Source organism: Silene latifolia, chromosome 2 (assembly GCF_048544455.1).
Source record: "Silene latifolia isolate original U9 population chromosome 2, ASM4854445v1, whole genome shotgun sequence".
Classification (NCBI taxonomy): domain Eukaryota; kingdom Viridiplantae; phylum Streptophyta; class Magnoliopsida; order Caryophyllales; family Caryophyllaceae; genus Silene; species Silene latifolia.
The window spans coordinates 196,025,458-196,044,076 of NC_133527.1; the positions used below are offsets into that span (position 1 = coordinate 196,025,458).

Here is an 18,619-nt window from a genome sequence, read left to right on the forward strand (position 1 = left end):
AGGAAAGGCTAGAACTCGGTTCTCCCACGAATATACGTAATTTCACATGTTAATTCCCTCGGCTAATCTTAAGGGGTAGAAAGGTAAGGAGGAGATGGCTCTAATTCGCCTAAAACCTCCCTCTCGGGTTCGCAATAGGACACTAGCTACCCCAACTAACGCCCCTCTCGGGTTCGAAAATCGGTATCCCAAGTCTAAAGCCCAACAACCCGAAAACACATATAATTCTCAAGGTAGCCTAGCATTAACTAAGGTCATTAAGCCCCCATCAAACTCCGGGTCATCCCACTCCCTCTTTCGAGGGTCGATTTCAAACGCTAACTTAGAGGTACCCTCCCCCGGTTCTCCCTTTCGGTCTCAACCGAGGTTAGCAATAGGGTCGAATTCCGGGTACCCGATTTCCAACCTAACCAACTCTCGTTGGTGGACAAGGGTCACAAGTCGACACTACCCAAAATCAATCCATAAACAATTCATTCCTCTAAGTTACCCTCACCAATCTCCCCAAACAATTAACCTTTACGAGAATTAATTAGTGAAATTACCCATACCGGGTAAAACCGAGTCCTAGTAGAAGACTACTCACTAATCACGTTTCTAAAGGCAAGAAAAGCAATAAAGATGGAGTATTTAAGCATAAACATAATGGGAGAATGAGTTCTACTTTTAAACATGCAATAATCCAACAATAATTATGAAGAAATATAATTTAATCTAATAATAAGGATGATTAAACTAAAAGACACAACCTTTAACACAAGTAACTCAAAGATTCAATCTTTAGCACAAGGAAATCAAAGACTCAATCTTTGGGTGTAAATAACAAGGATGAACAAAGGAAAGATGAATAAGAGAGAAAATAACAACAATCAAACAACAAGAATGGAAATTTAACACAAACAATTAAACAAAACTTAATGGAAAATCAAATGTAAACTAATGAAATTAGGAAGAGAAATAATACCAACTCAATAGCAAGAAAGGAATTTGGATTGAACAATAAGAAAGGAGGAACCTTCAATCTTCTTACAACCCAATTTCTACTACTAATTATGATGTAATAATTGAAAAACTAGTTCTAATTAGGGAAAGATTAGCAATGTAATTAACAAGATTCAAACTTGGAAAAAGAAGTTAATTTAGATCTAGGGTTGTGTGTACAAATGGTTAAGGGAGGGGGTATTTATAGTCTTTCATAAGATTATGAAGAAAGGAGGAGAAAAGCCCAAAATCCGTCAGCTGTTGTGTTCTGCCGGTGGACCGGCTGCCGGTTCGCCTACCGGTAGCGAGGTCAAATAAATTCGAAGTTGAGAATTTTGGAAATAGCTGGCAAGTGTGTTCTGCCGGTGGACCGGCTGCCGGCAGAACACAGTCTTCAGGTCTTCAAATTCTTCCTTGTGATGTGCTCTGCCGGTTGGTCGGCTGCCGGTGTGTCTACCGGTAGCGAGGCCAACTGCCTTTTTCTCCTCTAATTCCAATTCAACTATAGCTGCTGTGTTCTACCGGTGGACCGGCTGCCGGCCTGCCGACAGAACACAGTCTTCAAAGTCTTCTTTCCTTTTTTCTTGGCATTGTGGGGGGGTGTTCTGCCGGTGGACCGTCTGCCGGTCTGCCAGCAGAACACTCTTCTCAGCACCTTTCACTTCTTTTTCTTCTCAAGCTAACACGGGTTAGCTCCTTCACTCGGGTTTCATTCCGTCTTCCCTTTTTCAAGGCTAATTCCCTGCAAAAGATCACGGGGGTCATAATATCGCGGCACGTGAAATAAAGGGAAAAACATGAGCAAGAGTGAGCTAAAACCGTGCTTAAGAGGGCAAAAATACATGAGAAACGGGGAGTGAAATGACGTAAACTAATCAAATATCAACCATATGTATGACTTATAACATGATAATGATAACAATAATTACTTGTGTGTTAGAGTAAAACGGGCTTAGACAAAATTACATACTTGTCTCCTTTTGTTATTCTATCTATATTCTATATATAAGTAGCTCACCAAACCAACCCCATTTTTGTGAATTGTGATCCCATCCAAAAAATATACCCTCCGCCATACAACTCCGATAGTCCGATACAACAAAGATTATGGCCACAATACCGGTATCTCTAAAGGTAGCGCGAGCATGTTCTCGGTGCGGTCACGACGGCCACAACGCTAGGACGTGCACCGACCATGACACCCCTAATAATAATAATAATAATAATAATAATAACAATAATAATAACGGTGTTATGTTATTTGGAGTCAGGTTAACGTCAATTGAAAGTTGTCCTTCACCTCTTTCACCTGCATCTCCATCTCCATCTCCAACTTCTTCAAGTTTTAGAAAGTGTATGAGTATGAACAATCTTGCTCAATATGAACAGCAGCAGCAGCATCAACAACAACAGCAACAACGACAAACGTCTCATTATTCCGCAGCGAATTTTGGTAATTCGGGAGGTTATGCGTCTGATGACGCTTCTCAAGCGTCTGGCAAACGACACCATGACCGCAAGAGAGGTATTATACATAATCATCGTTAATGTTCAAATTCTCCTATGAAACCGTCTTATATTATGAAGAGTCTAATTCTACTATTTGTTTAATACTACTTAAAAACTTTAATAATTTGGTTTTAATTATGGATTTATTTATGAGTATGTTGTTATATACTTTAAATGGTACGTCTCACACTAATTTAATACTCCGTAAGCGACAATTTTTTTCCAAGAAAAATGTCTAATTTAGTACTTTTCTCCAAATTGTGCTGCTCTCTCGTCTCAATCATTTATTTCTCTCTTTTGATTTTGTGTGCGAGAATGCGAGATATTTTAACCAAAAGGTAATCAATGATTGAAACGAAGAAAATATATTTTAACTTTACTACTCAAAACTATACAATATTTTGGTTGAATTGTGGTTGTATATATGATTATGTTGATGGTGCGTCTCACACTCTAAAATATGAGACGGGTTTTTCTCAAATCTCATTATAGACGGCACATATTCGTCTATAACTAAAGATGGGTCAAATACAATACCACATTCTTAATAGGACAAACAACAAGTGGGTGGTGGGGGCCAAAAATGTCACCACTTTCAAGCTATTTGACTCGTCTTTAGCTATAAACGTATATATCCGTCTATAGCAAGACTAGATGTTACACTTTTGTGACGAATATTGGTACAAGTGATTTAATTATTTTGATTGGAATTATAGGAATCCCATGGACGGAAGAGGAGCATAGGCTATTTTTGGTGGGATTGAATCAAGTAGGTAAAGGGGATTGGAGAGGAATTGCTCGAAACTTTGTCAAAACAAGGACACCTACTCAAGTTGCTAGCCATGCTCAGAAATATTTTCTCCGACGAACTAATCTTAACCGGAGACGTCGTCGTTCTAGTCTCTTTGACATCACCACCGACACCGTAAGTTTCTTATATATACAAAAACTCATATAATACTGTTTTATGACATACACTATAAGGTGAAATATCATGTCATACGACACACTATTTTATCTGAATGTAGGTAATTTGGACCGTCACAAAACTAATTATTGAATAATTATCACTACATAAATTAATTAAATATCAAGTCTATTCGGATTATTCTGATACACAAATAATTGTTTAAAACACAAATATGAGTTCCAGACTTAAAATGTGTAAAAAAGGATAGATAAGTTCAGATCGTCTAGAGATTAGTAAAAAACTTGTCTTGTCTATTCAAATGTCGTATTATTTAACCCATTTTAAATTTAAGATAAATATATCCGTCTTAAAAAGAAATAAGTGATCCTAATATGATCAAGTAGATAAATAGATGAATCCATCAAAATGAAGCACTAGTTCTAAGCAACCACATTTGCTTAACACAACATTTTGTCGTTTTAGGTGTAGACAAAGGTACTTATCACATGATTATGGCTTAAATTAAATACTAAATGTGGAGTATTTCAGCTTAAGATATGATCTTATTTGATTAATTGTCAATGATTTTGAATTAGTCGATAAAGACATTATCTTTAGGAATAAGGGTTGGTGACAATTTAATTTCTTGTGTATTGACATGTGTGATACGTGGTATGTTACGTATGCATAGCATTATTCATTAATATTTGCTAAAGATTTTGATTATTTGACGTCCTTTTCATTTTGGTTGTAATTTTGTCGTGGTTTAATAATGATCTTAATGATGGATAAATTATTTGCGGCTGTTATAATAATTCAATTCATCTTGCTTAAAATAGTAATATTAGTTTTAATGGCAAATGAATCCAAATACTGTTACCTAATGACTATTAGACAAACCAGCAAGTCTTGCTATAGACGGATATATCCGTCTATAACAAGAAACGGGTCAAATACTCTTAAAGTGGTGACATTTTTGGGCCCCACCACGCAAGTTGTTGTTTGTCTTATGCGTAATGTGGTATGTTATTTGACCCGTCTTTAGTTATAGACGGATAGTTGCCGTCTATAATGAAATTTTGTGTAGACAAACTATTTGCTACTCCCTCCCCGTCACTATAATGTTCCCTCTTTCCCGAAACGGATTATTCAACTAATGTTCTCCTTTCTATTTTTAGAAACTTTTATTCTTATTTTATTCATTTCTCTCTCCTATCACCAAACCCCACACAACTCTTTTACTTCTATTTTATTACTTTTCTTTTTGTTTTGGCCCCACAATTCTTTATTTGACTACTAATAATTCATCCCTCTCTCCTATCACCAACCCAAACAACTCTTTTACTCTTATTTTAATATTTTTTCTTAAGTATTGTGCCCATATCAAATGGAAACAATATAGTGACTGGGAGGGAGTATTATCTTGGAAGCTATCCTTCTCATCTGGTATCTATTTGGTTTCGTTTTATCATTAAAACGGATAAATGTATTAAACAAGAATTTGTAAAAATGATTACTTGAAACCGTGTATGTAATTAGATGTAACCGTCTTAGACAACAAAGTTCTTAAGTTTAAATTCTAACATGATAATTAGCTTTATAATAAGTGTAAAACGCGCTATCTTTTGTTGCCATTGATTAAATACTTATTTATTATTATTTTGGACCCAAAATTTATGTACTCCGTATATAATTTATCGTTTGTATTTTGCAGATGACCCGTTCATCAAGTGCCGACCAATTGCACACACTAGATACAACTTTTCAATCAAAACAAAATGCAAATAAGCCAACAATATTTTTTGGACCATGTCCTTCTAATTGGCCACCAATTTCAGCTAACAATGATGCACGTACAACAACACTAATTGCTGAGCCACCCTCTTCAATGATAGCAAATCTCAACCTAAATCAAACACCAACATTATTATCATCTGCCTCCTCAATTTCAACCACTAGTACAAATAATACAAGAGAAAGAGATCTCGAACCGTTCCTTTCCCTTAATCTTTCTCAATCGCCATCAAATGAGGAATCGTCTCAACGATCTAATCCCTTTGGAGGATTCAATGGAAGCGAGGATACTATTATAAGTGTCGCTTGAAAGTGAATAAGCAGTGTTGTTTATTACTCCTTCCGTTTCAGTGATATTGTTAAGATTATAAGGGAGGAGATTGCATAAAGTAATTGTATTGATAATAGTTGTGTTATTTTTTTTTTTTGCAAGCAAGGGAAATGACTTTCCTTTCAAACCTTATTGGATCCGCCTAGTTAGAACTATGGCGAGTGTCTTTACACCAGAGATCATAAGAAGAGTCCGGAGAGCCCAAACCTTGAGGATACGCGACAGCACGGAAAGTCGGCACCTCGTTTAACAGACCCATAGGGCCACCGTGCAAATACCTCAGTGCTCCCGTCTAGGGCATCGAACCCGGGACCTCGCAGTTCGTCGAAATAGTTGTGTTATTGATATGAGTTGAATTATCGTTATTTATAATACCTTACAAGAAACCCTAAGCATTACTAAAATCCTAGAGACAGCCAGACGTAGCCGTCACTACTAAATCCTAATGGGCCTAATATCATCCTAATAGATATGTTTACACTTCCTTTATTTCCCTCTTTATTTTCCCCTCACAAAATAAAGAAAGTGTGAACATATCACTGAAACGGAAGGAGTATGAAGTTGAACAGAATGAAGCCAAGGAGTAAAGTCTCATCGCACCACGTTAATTTATTAAGGTGTATTTATTTTTAAATTCACTTGGATTAGCAACATCTTCTAAAATAAATGTGAAATTTCTAAAATTGTTGTAAATCTAAGTGAATAGTAGTGACTAAAAGGGTACTCCGTGTAATTTAGAGTCTCGACTTGACATTTAAAATAGAATTTCTTGAATTCATGACATCTAGCAACCATTTGAATAAAGGCGATGACATCGACAACCGTGACAATGATAGATCAAAAGTTCCTTGGGGATGTGTGAAGGATTTGGTAGGTTAATATCCCCCTAAAAAAAGTAAAGATAAGATAAGGTCTATAGAGTATGTATAAAAATCCATGGGATTACTCCAAAAAATGATGAATTTAGATAAGATATGGAGGAAAGTAGAGGTGAAGTATATAATAAGACAATTTTACTATGTAGAACTGTTCACACGTGAAAAAATTGTTTTTAGTATAGTGAGACCGTTTTAGTGTATAAAATTGTCATAATATGTTTACTGACTTGTTGTTATTTTTAAGCAAGTCACGGATCAAATATTATTCATGTGGATAGATAAGACAAAACAACTTATTACTCCCTAAACACTTTGTTTTGGTCTTGTCTACTACAAATGATAGTTTTTTTTAACCCTTATAAGTTTGCGACGAACAGATATGCCCATTACAAAAGAAATTTGCGGTTATTCTAGGCACAAATTCTCATTATAGACGGACACTATCCATCTATATGTATAGACGGATACCATTTCCTCTCACAAAATACCCATTTGTCATAAAGTGGGAAGCACATGAGGGGTGTCCCACATTGTCCCCCATACCCATTTTATTAGAGGTTTTTACCCGTCTATTCGCCCCATCCATCTATACCAATACCTATGGTATTCTAGGATGCATATATTTCAATGACGTGTCAAATTGTATAAACGAAGAAGATTGGTTTATATATGTTCAATAAAACGTGGAGATTCAATGATTGGATAATGTTACTGTCGTAGTACTATGTCTATAGTTGATGAGGTACAAATGTACTATTTGTTGCAACTTGCAAAAATTAGATGCCAATAACAACGGCCGACGTATGAGTTAAGGAAAATCTCAGGGTTTAAGAAAACCTCAAAAAAAAAAAATTAAAATATTTTAACTATAAACTCGGAATTTCTCATTCCTGTCTGCTAGTCCCTCTAGCTCCACCACTGGTTGGGGAGTTGGGACTTGAAACCCATTTAAATGTTCTCTTTTTTCTACATGTAAGTCTCCCTTAAATTAGCTTAACCAGTTTGGAGGGGTCTTGCGAGTATGATCAGCGCTCATTTATCGGCGTACACTGCTATAATACTTCCTCCATTTTTTAATATATGACGTTTTGCTTTTTTGAGGCGAGTCTTTGACTTTAATATTTACAAAAATATATTTGGTAAAAAATTATAAAAATTATACCAAGAAAAATTCTTTCATATGAGTATACATATTACTATATTTAATCATATAATTTGAGAGATATTGAAGAGAGAAGTGTGTGTCTCGAAATGTGAAAAAGTCCATTATTTATTTAGGAGTATTTGTAACTCGAAATGATAGAAACATAATAATGAAATATGTGTACCAACAAACTATAAGCCACGTTCAATGAACTGAATCAAACGGTGTGGGTCGCTCGAATTAGTTTTAATGGTATAAGACGATTCTATAGGAAAGCCGCTGCAAGTGGAAACATGATACGCCTATGTACTTGGGCCTATAAGAGCACCAACAAACTATGGGCCACTTTCAATGAAGTGTTCATCCCATCGTTATTGGATCTGGGCCATATGGGCTTTTAATATTGTCATCACTAAAACACTAGCAATCTACCACCTTGCGGTTCCTCATTTACACGTCATACTACTTGACGGGTACCATTTAGATCCGAATAGAACCCGTTACTACTTTTATATCCCAAACTCAAGACGGTTTTAAACAAGACCTACTGTTTGTTCATAGCTGTGCAAAAAACTAAAATTTGAGTAGTGAAGAGTCGTTTGATTGCTGCTGCTGATTAAGATGGATACGGACCATGTGGTATGTGATCTATCTAATCTATAGTTATCACCTGTTTGATTAAGATGACTCCTTTTACCCCTCTTTCCGTCTCAGTCGTTTATTTACCTTTTATTGTGAGCAATATTTTAATCAAACGTAAACAAATGATTGAAATGGAGATAATATTTGCCAATGAATATGATAATCGTATCAGTCCTTTGCTTACCGTTTATATTTATTCTGCTTGTTATTTTAATTTTGATTAAATGTAAACAAATGATTGAATCGCTGTTAATCTTTTTGTTTACCATTTATTGTGAAGAGTATTTGCCAATGAATATGATAATCGTATCAGTCCTTTGCTTATCATTTATACTCATGGTGATAGTTATTTTAATTTTGATTAAACGTAAACAAATGATTGAGACAGTGAGAATATGAATTATTTTTATGATTCTACGCTCAGATATTAATGAACTGCTGTTAATCTTTCTGGACAGCCACTATTTTTTGATGAACCGTTTCGGGAATTTCATGCCAACACTATCGAATCTCATCAAGATCGATCCTGTCTCGAACAAATCGAATTAGCCTTATTATACGAAAATAAACCTGCTTTCGTTGAATTGATCGATAACTTACCGTCTCATCTTCTCGATGAAGACTTATATTTGATATTGGTGACAATATTAGGTGGAGTCCACCACCTCATGGTTGGTCTCTACTGAACACCGATGGTGCATCAAAAGGTAATCCCGGTCCAGCCGGTTGTGGGGGTCTCTTTCGAGACGAAACAGGTAATTTTATTGAAGCCTTTTACTTCTCCAGTGGGTATTGCACTTCAATGAGAGCCGAGTTGTTGGCACTTGAAGCGGGTCTTGTACGGGCTCGAAGTTTGCACATCGATAAGCTTCTTATTCATATGGACAATTCCCCATGCATAAAACTGATTCTTGAGGAGCAATTAGTAAGCAATAGCTTACGATCGATAGTTAAAAACTGCAAGGATCTTATCTTTGACAACAGCTGGAAAGTGGAGCTGAAGCATTGTTACAGAGAGGCAAACAGAGCAGCAGATTGGCTCGCAAATCAAGGTGTTGAGTCGAGTACTACAAAAACCTTTATTCAAGCTCCAACCGGAGCTCTCCGTTCTATTTTGCGCGAGGATATTCTTGGAGTAGCTATTCCCCTTGTAATAGCTAATTAGTTATCGGGGCTTGCCCCTCATTTGCACCAAAAAAAAAGATATTGGTGACAATATTTGCGTGGTATTCTAGCAAATGTGCTGCTGCTATTCTTGACGGACAAACTAAAATAGCTGAAATACCTTTTGCGACGTCTTATCTGTCGAAACTGCATCGGGCTGCTACATACAATTCTCCTAAGATGACCGCTTTACTGCTTCAAAGGGGATTTTCGGCTGATGTTAGAGCGGACCATGGGGAGTTAAAAAACGCGCTCCCATTACATGTCGCTATGGCGCGCCTGCGGTATGAATATTAATTTGATTCATAATATTTTAATGTTGCATCATTAAAAACATGAAATTTAGTTCATTTGGTCCGAAACTAAATTAACCGGTCTTGGACCGGACCGAACCGAAGACCAAACCTTGAAAAAATGAGGACCGAGGGACGAGGACCGGAGCAAAATAATTTTGTCCGGGTTTGATCCAGACCAAATGGTCCGGTCCGGTCCATTTTTCCGGTGCGGGTCTAAATTTGCTCAGCCCCTTCTACTCACAAATAAGATTATACATCTAGTTATATATAGAGCATTGTACAAGCAAGTATAAGAATCAAGCTTATATGTATTTTTTTTTTTTGAGTTAATTCAAAGTTCATATTTTTAATCTTTTGAAATAACTTGATCATATTTTTTGGTCTTGTGGTAGTGTCGACGGACGCTGGAAACTGTCAGATTAATTGCACTAAACACGAAAGAAATCAAGCGTGAGTTCTTTAACTACTTAAAGGAAGGAAAAACGATTGAGGTTGTTGTTTTGCTATTAGTAGCCAAGTCTCATATATTATCTCCATCAACCGCTAAAGTAGAAGGAGAATTCCGGAGCATCTCCGAGATACATGATTTTGTCTTAAATACCGTAAGCCATTTAAAAACTCGTGAGCTTACCAAAAGCAACGAGTTATTGGTTGAGTTGGAGAGGACACTAGAATTACTCGCAATATTTGACAAGATTGGTGACAAGCTTGCAGCATTTATACGGCTTGATTTCACGCAAACTTGTGTATGTATCCACCTTTCTTTTTCATTGTCATTAGACCATAATGTGTTGAAATCGCATAGTTGTTCCAGTTATATAGTAAGCATTGTAATAATATTATGCATTTATCCAAGCTTATCTGTAGTTTTTCTTAGTTTTCTACACGGTAACCTCGTTTTTAACAAAAACGCCTTTAACTGGCCATAATTCACGACCAAAACTTCTAAAAGCGACTATTTTTTTTTTTCAAATTGACTCACTTTACGAGATCTTTGATGTAGAAAAAAAAAATTCAGTTTCTGATCTCGTGACAAGAAATAAAGAATTACGGCCAGTCAAACTTTAAACTTTGACTGACCGTACCTCTTTGTAGCGTGTTCCGAATGCGACATTTTTTTTTTTCAAATTGCTGCGTTAATGATATCTTTGATTTGAAAAAAAAATCATTGCTTTTGGAACTCATGGTTGTGAGTTATGGCCAGTCAAAGGCGTTTTTGGTGAAAGTGAGGTTATCATGTAGAAAAAAAATACGGGTTACCACGTAGAATATCTCTGTTTTTTTTTTTTGTTTAAGTGTGTGAATTCAGAAACATTATAACATAGCTCAAATTATTTAAAACAAAACTCGAAAATCTTAGTACAAAGCTCGGATTCTACACCATATAACTGGTGGACTATAGTCTACTAATTACAGATTTAGCACCTAATGCTGCTAATCTTCCAATGACATTCTATGTGTTTCTCTGTTCTAGTTCGCCAACTGTTCAAAGCTGCTGGTTGAGTCCCTTATTGAGGATGCTGGGTTTGATGTGAATTATTTTGACTGTGGTCATTCTTATACAAGGTTTGATACTCTAAATATGGCTCCTTTTTTCTTCTGCTGGAAGTTTCGGAACCAAGATTAAAAGTTTGTTACTTGCGGTTTTTGCAGGAGTGAAGCTGGGTCTTATTATTTGAAGGGCGCCATTGATGCATGTGAAAAGACGATTCGTACCACAGTAAGGAATACTAACTTTTTTTTTTTTTTTTTTTTTTTTTTTTTTTTTTTTCTTCTTTTTCTTTTGTAGGAGAGGGGGGCGAAAGCCCCGAAATTAATTAGTAGCTACTACACGGGGGGTAGTAACTCCAAAGATGTCCTCCCTAAGGATAGGACGAAGCTCATTAAAAGGAAGATCTAAATGCGTAACTAAAGTACTTGATGCGACGCCCTTGTTAGCCATGAAGTCAGCTGCTTTGTTGGCTTCTCGGTACGTATGCTCTAGCTTTACTCTCCATTGAGTATCTCGAATCAACTTCTTGCACTGCTTAACAAGAAATTTCATATTATTGCTTACCAGTTGATCTTCGTTTATGAGGTTGACGCAGGGAGAGTTATCCATGTGTATAATGAGCTTTGGTATGTTGAGTTCTTTGGCTCTCATTAAACCTGTTAGGAGAGCTAGGAGCTCCGCTTTCATGGATGTACAAGACCCACACGAGAAGAAATACGCAGTGAGAAAATTACCGGTCTCGTCACGAAAGATACCTCCGCCCCCGGCTGGACCCGGATTACCTTTAGAAGCCCCATCGGTATTTAGAAGAACCCACCCGTGAGGTGGGGGAAGCCAGCGGATGAACACTTCGGACCTTGGATTGCGAGGTATAGGAATGAAGATGTTATGACGATCAAGAGCTTGTTTCGTACTAGCAAATTGCTGATGTAGAAACGTCCTCGGGTCTAGTGGATTATCGTTTTCCCTTCCAAAGACAATATTGTTGCGCCACCTCCATATCCACCAACAAGTAATAGCAAAGTACATAGGCCAATCTTCTATGGAGGACTCAATATCATTACTTGCGTTTTTTGTCAGCCAAGTCGAGAAATTGGAATTGAAGAAAAAGTTGTTGTTGCGGCTAATACCCACCAGCTCCCATAATTGCCGCGAGACATAGCACGAGCGTAACAGGTGCTCAACTGTCTCCTCAGCTTCATGACAACGAGGGCACCTCGGATCGTCTCCCATATTTCTTCTAACCCGATTGACATTAACCATTAAACGACCATGGGCAGCTAGCCAAATAAAGACTCGGACTCTTTGTTGGACTGGGAGGCGCCAGATGGAACGCCAAACAGGAGACTCCGGTATTTCCTCATAATTGACCCCTTTTAAATACCCCAAAGCTGATTTAATAGTAAACTTACCAGACGAAGTGCCTTGCCAGTAGAGGGAATCCTCCAAACTCGGGTCATTGACTAGGGAAATGGATGCAATTTTGAGAAGTATTTCTTGTGGCAAGAAGTCAGCGAACAGGTCCCACTTCCAACCATTAGACTCACACCACATATCGCTAACAGTAGCTCCTAGAATATCTTCGGAAATAGGGCTTAAAACATTATCGGAGAGGCACACACCATCGACCCAGTTATGATCCCAGAAGAGAGTTCGTCTTCCATTACCCACTGCTGTAGCCGTACCCCTAACTATGGTTCTAGACTGTGACGATATCCCTGCCCAGACATTAGACATGTTGCTTTTGGGTTGGAAAATGTCTATGTCACATCTGTTGTTACAATATTTTGCTCGGAGGACTCGCGACCACAAGCTTTGAGGTTCGGCTAGAACTCGCCATCCAAGTTTTGTAAGGAAAGCTGCATTGGCTTGTCTGGCTGAAACAATTCCTAGGCCTCCTCTGGACTTCGGCTGTTGCACTGTTTCCCAATTAATTAAATGGATAGATTTTTTATTCTCATCCCCTCCCCATAAAAAGCGACGAGATTTCTTGTCAATAGTATCACAAATAGTACGCGGGATCTTAGCAGTTTGCATACTATAATTTGCCAAGGTCGTAAGAGTTGATTTAACCAATGTTTCCCTGCCTGCAAGTGACAGCTTCTTCGTCGACCAACCCGCTAGTCTATTATTAATTTTGTCCTCTAAATGCTCGAAAGTATGGCGAGTGACCCTACCGTTGATGGTAGGCATCCCAAGATAGGTACCAAGGTCTTCAGTTTCCTCAAACCCGAGGGCCATACTCACGCTATTCCTGACCTCTACCTCGGTATTTTTGGAGAAAAACACCCGAGACTTGGCTGCACTTATTTTTTCACCCGAGGCCTCACAGAAATTGTCTAAAACGTACCTCATGACTAGAGCTTGTTCCTCATTTGCCTCCCCAAATAGGACCATGTCATCAGCGAAGAAGAGATTGGTAATAGACGGCCCATTTCGGCCTATAATAATAGGACGCCAGTTCTTGTTACGGACCTCAAGATCGATCGCTTGCTGTAATTTTTCTAAGCACATGACAAAGAGGTACGATGAAAGAGGATCTCCTTGTCTTACTCCTCGCGTTGGAGTAAATTGTTCAGTTGGCTCTCCATTCCATAAAACTTGCATTCTCGCTGTAGTCACACATTCCATAACAACATCCACTAAGAGACCCGGAAATCCCATATCCTTCATGGTGTCATAAATGAAATTCCAACGAAGGCGATCATAGGCTTTCTCCAAATCGATTTTAATGGCCATAAAACCCTGTCTTCCCTTTCTTTTTCTCATAGAGTGAATGGCTTCTTGAAAAACTACGATATTATCCGTAATTTGTCTACCCGGAACGAATCCGCTCTAGGTCTCATAAATAATATGTGGGAGGACTTTTTTTATACGATTAGCTAATGTCTTACTTATAATTTTGTACGCAACATTGCACAAGCTAATAGGACGGAATTGAGAAATGACTTTTGGGGTGGTTACCTTAGGTATAAGTACCAAGTGTGTATCATTGAGGCCTTCCGACATTCTATTACCCTCCAATGCTTTAAGGACCATGTCACAAAGTGATTCCGCCACAACATCTCAGTTTTTCCTATAAAAGAGAGCTTGGAAGCCATCGGGACCAGGGGCCTTTAGCGCTCCCATATTGTTTATAACCTTTTCTATCTCAGCAATATTAAAAGGTCGATTTAGCCATTCCCAATCATTGTTAGAAAATTCTTGAAAAATATTCCACGGGAGCTTATCCTCAAAATCTAAGCTTTGCTCCTCTGTATAAAGCCATTTGTAATAGTCAACAACAATTTTTTTAATCTCAGCAGGATCGTCTGTCCAGGCTCCATTTTCGTTTTTCAAAGAAGTAATACGGTTTCGCCATCTTCTAACCAACGTGCTAATGTGAAAATAGGCCGTATTCTGATCACCATCCTTGATAAATTCCATACGCGATTTTTGATACCACAATAGCTCTTCACGGTCTATAACTTCGTCAAGTTCCTTGCGAAGTCGTGCTTCTAATTTTATAAGGTAAGTTATGCGTTTCTTCGACAATTCACACTGACACCCTTCGATTCGAGCCATGAGTTCTCGTTTTTGTCTAAAAATATTGCCAAATACTTGTTGATTCCAATCTTGAACTTTTGTAGAGAAATTCTTGAGCCGTGTTGGAAAAACTCCGTCTGATGGCCAGTTATTAGCAACGAATTCTTGAAATTTCTCGTGAGTGAGCCAACACGCCTGAAAACGGAATGGTCTATTGACCGCTGCTAGGGGAGCGAAACCATTGGGCGAGATTAGCAGCGGGCAGTGATCCGATTGTATAGCTGGTAGGTGCTTGACCATAGCTTCCTCGAACATGGTACCCCAATCCGAATTACAAAGAGCTCTGTCTAGCCTTGCACTTTGCCTCGTCTCGACTGAATTGCCACGAGCCCAAGTATGTGACGGTCCAGAGAAAGCGAGTTCTATCAGTTCACAGTTTTCAATCCAGTCATTAAAGTTTTCACACCTCCGAGCCATATTACGATTGCCACCATGTCTTTCATTAAGGGACCTGGTTTCATTGAAGTCTCCTGCTAGAAGCCAAGGACGGTTATTTGATCGGGCAAAACTCTCCAATTCAGACCATAGTTCTCGTCTATTTGATGGATCCGGGCTTGCGTACACAGCTGAAAAGAACCAAGGGTATTCTTCGTTCCTTGCTACTTCAATGGTAATAAATTGGGAGTGTTCTATAACCGGGGATACAGTGACCATTGATGTTCTCCAATAAAGCCAAATACCTCCACTGTAACCCACCGCGTTAACCCGGGATTGCCCGTCATATCCAAGAATTTGTCCCAATTTTACCGCGTGCTCTGCCCCCATATGCGTTTCCACCAACGCAAGAACAGAGGGCTTGTAAGTCTTAACAATTTCTTTAATAGTATTAATTTTATTCTTACTTCCGGTACCTTGGACATTCCACACCATGAAGGTGATATGGGGAAGGTTCGGACACAAGTTTGGTATTTGTGTACTCATATGATCAGGTAAATAATCGAGAGATGATAGATAAGCACGACTTACGAGTTTGAGGACTTTATCAATACTCCATGGTATCGATAATTCCATTGTTAGATTCGAGGGACGCTCCCTCGCTACTTCGATCTTGATGTCCATCACTGGACATTCCGAAATCATCACCCCCATAAAGGGAGCGGGCATCTCCGGCCAATCTGCTACCTTCAATTGCTGCGTTGGGGGTATCACTACTATGTGAGGATGTTGCGGGAGGCATTGCGGTTGAGGTAGGGGGCGGTCTAGATAAGAAAAGTATGGATGGGGATTCATGGTTAGGTTGAATGTTACTGGAGTTTGGGGTAACAGTTGTGTTTGCAGAGGTTGATTTCGTCAGGCGTGCTTTCAGAACTTCAGTCGTTGGATTTTTTTGAATTATAGAAAGATTGGTAATATCTTGTAGGGTAGATGTATTATTATTTGGAATAATAGTAGAATTACTAGATAGATTATTTTTATTTTTGAGAGTGAATTTGGTTGGATTTTTGGTAGAAGAGCTGTTTGACAGAAGCTTGGTTGTTTTTTTGGTCAAAGATAATATTCTTTGATTGATTTTGGTTTGATTCTTATTTTGGGAAACAATATTATTTCTAATAATACCGTCATTATTCTGGGATTCTTTCGAGCTATTCAGAGTAATTGGCGCCTCCTGATTATTTGCCAAGATATCGAATCTCGTACCCGGATTTTTTGTATTATTTCCAAAATTGAAAATTGGGCCTGGTTTTCCCGGGTTGGCATCGGGTTTTTTCCTCGGAGGCTTTTTTACCATCATCCAATCTCCGAAGTCATCTTTTTCCTCTGGCTGGAGGCCTGCCTCAAGCGAGTTGATACTCACATTCTGATCTATAGCTTGTGTTTTCACTTCTTCGCCTTCGAGGACAGTACTAGCATCAGATGAGGAATTTTTTGGGCATTGTTCTATCGAGTGCCCTAATCGTCCACATTTGAAACATATCATCTTCAAACCCTCGTATTGAATACAATAGACTTTACCATTGAGGCGGAATTTCGAAGGAAGTGGTTTCGAAATGTCGACCTCGACACTTAGCCTAGTGAACTGACCTCGCTCCGCCGAGGCCGTATTCTTGTCAATGCGAATAACTTTTCCCACCTTGGACCCTATTTTCTGCAGGAACATCTCATTGAAATACTCAACTGGCAAGTTTGGAATACGGATCCATGCCGTTAAATACTTAATATTGTCCTCTGAAGGGACGAAATTAGGAATCCATCGTCTGATTGTTAAGTAATGGTCATCAATCATCCAAGGGCCCTGTGTCATTACGAAATCGTAGTCTTGTTTGGTTGAAAATCTAGCGACATAGTAATTACCAGTTAAATCCGTCAAGGTAAGTTTACCTTTGATTGACCATTTTGCTTGTAATTTCCTCATTAGCGCAAGATAACCGATCTTTTTGTCAAACATCTTGATTATCAGGGAGTGGCGCCATGGTTTCCTAATGATTGCTTTCTCAATTTTTGTGAGACAGATTATGGGACATAGGGCTTCATCTTCGTCCTCAACAGAGTCGTTATCATCCTCTGAATCGTCCTCGAAAACTTCCAAAGACAGATCTTCGAATGAACTACCACCCGAGCCGAAGCCCTGCACCATAGCTCTGTATGAAGCAGGGGCTGCATTTGGTTGAGCCTGATGTTGGGTAGGATGGCCTCCGACTAGAGGGTTGCCCTGGATTGAATCCGTTGATTTTCCGTCACCAGATGAATTTGCCAGGAATTCATCCAAGTGCATTGTATTTCTTTTAGCATTCTTCTGTTGTGAATGCGGAGAAGAGATCATATTATCATTGTTGGGGTGTGTGATTGGAATTGGGGAGGAGGTTTGGGTGGCCTCCGGCGGGAGACCAGATTTGGTTTCGAGCATTCGAAATGTAGGGATTTTCTCTCTCTAGGGATTTTCTCTCTCTTATCCAATTTAAATAGTTTGATTGAGACTGTAAGGAATACTAACTTGTGGGCAACATAATTTGCATTTCCGTATAATTTGCAGTTCCAGTTCATCCAATGTAGGTAGACGTAGATTTCAGTCTCTGTTACTTCGACATTCATATGAGCTCGCGTGCGTATGACACTCTTACACTTCATTTTAGCAAAACCTTAATTTTTCATAAAATAGCCGCCCTGGATACTTGGGTACACACCCATGTCCTAAGCTTCTAACCGAGTCTGAGATGTCAATGGATCGGGTTCGAGTCGGGTGAAGCCTCATCGGTCATCCATCCGTCCTTTTAAAATCTCCCATCCAACCCGTCCGTCATCCGTAAAACATATCATCTATCATCCATCCATCCATCATTCATGGATGAAACGGGTGGATCGGGTGATAAACGGGTGTTATGTATTTATATATTTCAAGTTAAAAAATGATGATTTTTTTTCTCTACAAAAATAAAGTTAGATAATTATTTGAGTTTAACTTTCTAGTGGGTAGGTACACAAAATATTTATATTGAGAGTAGAAAAATATGAAAATTTAAATATTTTATATCTTAATAATGTGTTATATGTAAAAAAAATTAAATAAAAAATAATAAAATCGGGTGATGGATGGATGGCGGGTGGAATTTCTTCATCCAACCCATCCGTCATCCATCATCCGTTTCATCCGTCATCCATCCATCATCCATTTAAATCGGGTTTTCATCTATCTTTTAGGATCGGGTGGATCGGGTTTTGATGGATGCGGGTGAAATTGACATCCCTAAGTCTAAGTAACATAGATTTCAGTATAGTGATTGTTGGAAATAGAGGCTTTGAGAGCCATTTTCTTAGTTTCCATTTGTCCCACATTGGTGAGGAAGTGGGTGTTTTATGGGTTTATATAACACCCCTTCCCTTACCTTATCACTAGTGGTCATGGGGAGTCTTTTGTAGAGACTTTGCGAGGTGCTTAATTCAGCTCGCACACGCGC

General features: G+C 38.5%; 1 protein-coding gene and 1 long non-coding RNA gene across 2 annotated transcripts; both read left to right on the forward strand.

Moving 5' to 3' along the window:
* Positions 1-1,953: 1,953 nt before the first annotated feature.
* On the forward strand, positions 1,954-5,610 carry LOC141644235 (uncharacterized). Its single transcript, XM_074453707.1, has 3 exons — positions 1,954-2,506; positions 3,207-3,415; positions 5,115-5,610. Exons 1-3 carry the CDS (start codon positions 2,089-2,091, stop codon positions 5,502-5,504), a joined length of 1,017 nt encoding a protein of 338 aa, XP_074309808.1. The 5' UTR covers positions 1,954-2,088; the 3' UTR covers positions 5,505-5,610.
* A 4,437-nt stretch (positions 5,611-10,047) lies between these two features.
* LOC141632520 (uncharacterized) lies at positions 10,048-11,366 on the forward strand. Its single transcript, XR_012537789.1, has 3 exons — positions 10,048-10,395; positions 11,124-11,215; positions 11,303-11,366. It is a non-coding gene; the product is annotated as an uncharacterized LOC141632520 (long non-coding RNA).
* Positions 11,367-18,619: the final 7,253 nt, after the last annotated feature.